This window comes from Vigna unguiculata, chromosome 6, assembly GCF_004118075.2.
Source record: "Vigna unguiculata cultivar IT97K-499-35 chromosome 6, ASM411807v1, whole genome shotgun sequence".
Classification (NCBI taxonomy): domain Eukaryota; kingdom Viridiplantae; phylum Streptophyta; class Magnoliopsida; order Fabales; family Fabaceae; genus Vigna; species Vigna unguiculata.
Window position 1 is genome coordinate 9041704 of NC_040284.1, and position 3591 is coordinate 9045294.

Genomic DNA, 3591 nt, shown 5'->3' on the forward strand with positions numbered 1-3591 from the left:
AATGTTGCTGCTATCGAATTTAGACAGTTCCTTCACATGAATCAAAATTTCCTTATATAAACTAACAAAAATATAACATAATCACATAAAGAGTCATTCTTATATATATATCTATATAATGTGTACTTCAGAACTATTGTAGGATAATCATGTTGTTGTCTAACCTATATAAGACGATAGGTATAAATTGTGATTGAAGAACCTGATCCAAGCTAACAAAATGAAATGATAACTTTCTTTCCTAGATATGTCTATAAAAGTAGATATACAATTCAATTAAAATGGGAGAAAGCACTAGATAAGTGGTTTTGAAGCTAGTCATGGATTGCAGAACGAAGAGGCATAATGGGAACAAGATTGTGAGGGTCAAGCTTATCATTAGTCATTGGTGAGTTGTCATTACCACCATCAAGCCATCCTTGTATAGCCTCAGCTTATAAGTAAAACCATCTACAACTACATGTGGATCTCGCATGACTTCCAACAAAGTGGGAACACATGCAAGGAGAATTTTCTTAGATATCACTCCGCCGATTGGAAACTATATTGCAAGAGAAGAAACAAAGGTAGAGAGAACTATATTGACAATAACAGCAAAGAAAATTATGCATCTTATGCTTCGCTATTCAACTAAAGTATGCAAACAATTAAACGCTTGCCTTCTCATGCTTCAGGGTTAAAGGTGATCAACTTTGAGTTTGGGTCACTTGGAGGACCACTGTAAAGGCCCTTAACTCAATAAAACAAGGAGATCCCTAAACTATCATTGTCCTAGAAAATACCAGAAGAATCTACACACAATGCTTGCAATTTTAGATGATTACATCATATCCCCAAGTGTCAGCTGCAAGTTGAATCATCAACCTCCTTGCAAGCTCTTTGACCATGTTGTTAGTGTACTTCTGTCCAAGAGCACATTTACAAATGATGTTGTAGGATAGTTCAAGAAGAAACTCACATAGATTCACAAAAAATGCATCTCCCAAGCTTGCTTCGCCTATCTTTTTGACCATATCAAATTAACATTATCTATCTCACCCAAATGGTGGTGCACTCTATTAGAAAACTCAAAATCAGATTTTCTTTTTCACTGTTTCAATTTAATTTTTCTTCAAGCTATGCATAAATAAACATTAATTATAAAGTAAATGCAGCTGTTACAAATTCTAAAATAAGTCAAAAAAAAAAACAGCTCCACGCATGTTACTTGTCATAGCATAGTATCAACCAAAATTTGCTTATTAAGAAATTCTAGGTTAATCGAAGCTTTACCTTCTAGTTTTTAAAATAGCAAACTAATAATGACATAAATTATAAGGGGAAAAAGTATTTGATGGTTCACCTTTTTGCTATTTCAAACCAGAAATCCTCGTCGGAGAAAAGTGAAAAATAAGAATTGGAGAATGCACAACGAAAAGAAATGATAACGCCTGCTAGAGGGAAATGAAGAAGCCCTTGAGAAAGAAAACCTGAGAGGAGAGGAGAAGACGAGACAAGTCACGGATATTTGATTTACAAAGTTCCAATTCTCTGTTTTGAAACTTTAACAACTCTAAAAGCATATAAGTTTAAAATAATTTAAATTTTGTGACGGTTAAAAAATAACATAAATAAAAATATTTGTAGCGGTTTATTAAAAATGCTAAAAAAACACTAATAAAAAATAATTTTTTGTAGTGTCTGTTCTTCTTCTCTCTAGGTAGGTTACAAATTACATGTTCTTCATCTCACCAAACCTTCTCTCTTCTCTTAAAAGAACGAGAAGAAAACCTACTCTCTCGTCTTTCGTCTATCTTAGAGATGTATCGTTATTATTGTAAATAAGAATCCTATTATTTGATTTGGATTACAAGAAATCCTAACCATGCATCCTTATTATTATCAATACGAATGCAGTAACATGTGGCAACTTTTTTATTATCTATTATTCTTTTATATATTTTATGTTAAGTGTTCAATTTTAAATTTAAGATTTCATTTTTCATATTATTTTATTTTCATTCTTTTGTTTTTATATTATAATATTTTAGGCTTCTAGGGAAAGTTTATGAACAATTATCTTTTATTTTAAAATTCTTTTGTACAAATATAAACTCTTTCTCAGACTAGGGTAGAAAAAAAATCTAATTTTCTTGATCCAATCCACTTTTGCTTTGATCCAATCCATTTAAAATCCATTTTATTAAAATCCAATCCATTTAAAATTCATTTAATGGATCTGGATTCAATCTAATTTAAATCTTATATATTTTATGGATTGGATATCCATTCTATAAATCAAGATTTTCAAATATGGATAATCCAAAAAATCCAATCCCAATTTTCATTTAAATTTTTAGTTGGGTTAAGGTAAAGATTGAGATGGATTAGGCTAAATGTAGACTCAGATGGGCCTTGGTCGATGACCTGTACTGACCGAGCAGGCCCGACGACCATAAAAGGTTGGACGAGCCTAAAGATATGAACGGGCTAGGAGGGCCTAACAAACCAGACGAGTCGATTGGGTCCAACGACCTAGAAAATTCGGAGAGACCAATGACCCAAATGGGCCCAACGACTAGGAAAATTCGAGTGAACTTGATGACCCGAATGGGCTAAACGGGCCTGAAAACCCTAACGGGCTAGGCGGGCCCGAAGATCCAAACGTGCCAGGAGGGCCCAAGACCCGAACGGGCCAGGCGGGCCCGAAGACCTGAACGGGTCAGGCAGGCCCGAAGACCCGAACTGGCCAGGCAGACCGAAGATCTGAACGGGTCAGGCAGGCCCGAAGACCTGAATGGGCCAAGCGGGCTTGAAGACCCGAACTGGCCAGGCAGGTCCAAAGATCCAAATGGGTCAAGCGGGCCCGAAGACCCGAACGGGCCAAGCGGACCCGGTGACCAAAACCTGTCAGGCAAACCTAATGACCAAAATAGGTCAGGTGGGCCCAAAGACCCGAACGTGCCAAATGGGCCCAAAGAACTGAACGGGCCAAACGGGGTCGAAGAACAAAATCGGCTAGGTGGGCCTGATGACCCGAACGGGCACGCTGGGCCCGATTACCCAATGAGCCCAGCGGGCCCGAAGACTTAGATGGACTAGGATGGAAGTGGAAAGAACCAAATGGATTATGAATTTTGAACTTGATCCAAATATTAGGACTGGATTTAAATCTGATCCAAATATTTGGATCTGGATTTTAAAAAAATTCAAACTAGTTTTGCTAAAGAAATGGATTTGGGTTGAAAATCTAATCCAATTATTTAGATCTAAATGTATGTAGATTTGATCATTAAAATCTAATCCATACTACCCCTATCTCAGACTGAAACAATGGATACGGTATCAATCAAGAACACAAATTAAAAAAAAAACTAACTAACAAATACTATAGAATATAAAGAAATTATCATCATGTACATGTACAAACATTTGGAATTAAAACAACCATTTTAATTAAAAAAAAATAAACATAATGATACATAATTGGTACAATTAAGATTGACATAACTTTTTGGACACCTTAATTTTGAGTACAATATAACGAAAAAATGTTATCTTTAAGTTTCATTTAACTCCTAAAAATATAAAAATAATGGTTAAACCATACCA

At 35.3% G+C, this 3591-nt stretch overlaps 1 protein-coding gene across 1 annotated transcript; it reads left to right on the forward strand.

The window, feature by feature from the left end:
- The first annotated feature begins 320 nt into the window (after positions 1-320).
- On the forward strand, positions 321-3072 carry LOC114188372 (sporozoite surface protein 2-like). Its single transcript, XM_028076962.1, has 2 exons — positions 321-388; positions 2706-3072. The coding sequence occupies exons 1-2, from the start codon at positions 321-323 to the stop codon at positions 3070-3072; spliced, it is 435 nt and encodes a 144-aa protein (XP_027932763.1).
- The last annotated feature ends 519 nt before the right edge of the window (positions 3073-3591 follow it).

Coding starts and splice junctions, on each gene's coding strand:
- LOC114188372 (XM_028076962.1), top strand. CDS start 321: ATGGATTGCAGAACGAAGAGGCATAATGGGAACAAGATTGTGAGGGTC. Junction 389..2,705: donor AAGCTTATCATTAGTCATTG/GTGAGTTGTCAT, acceptor TGAACGGGTCAG/GCAGGCCCGAAGACCCGAAC.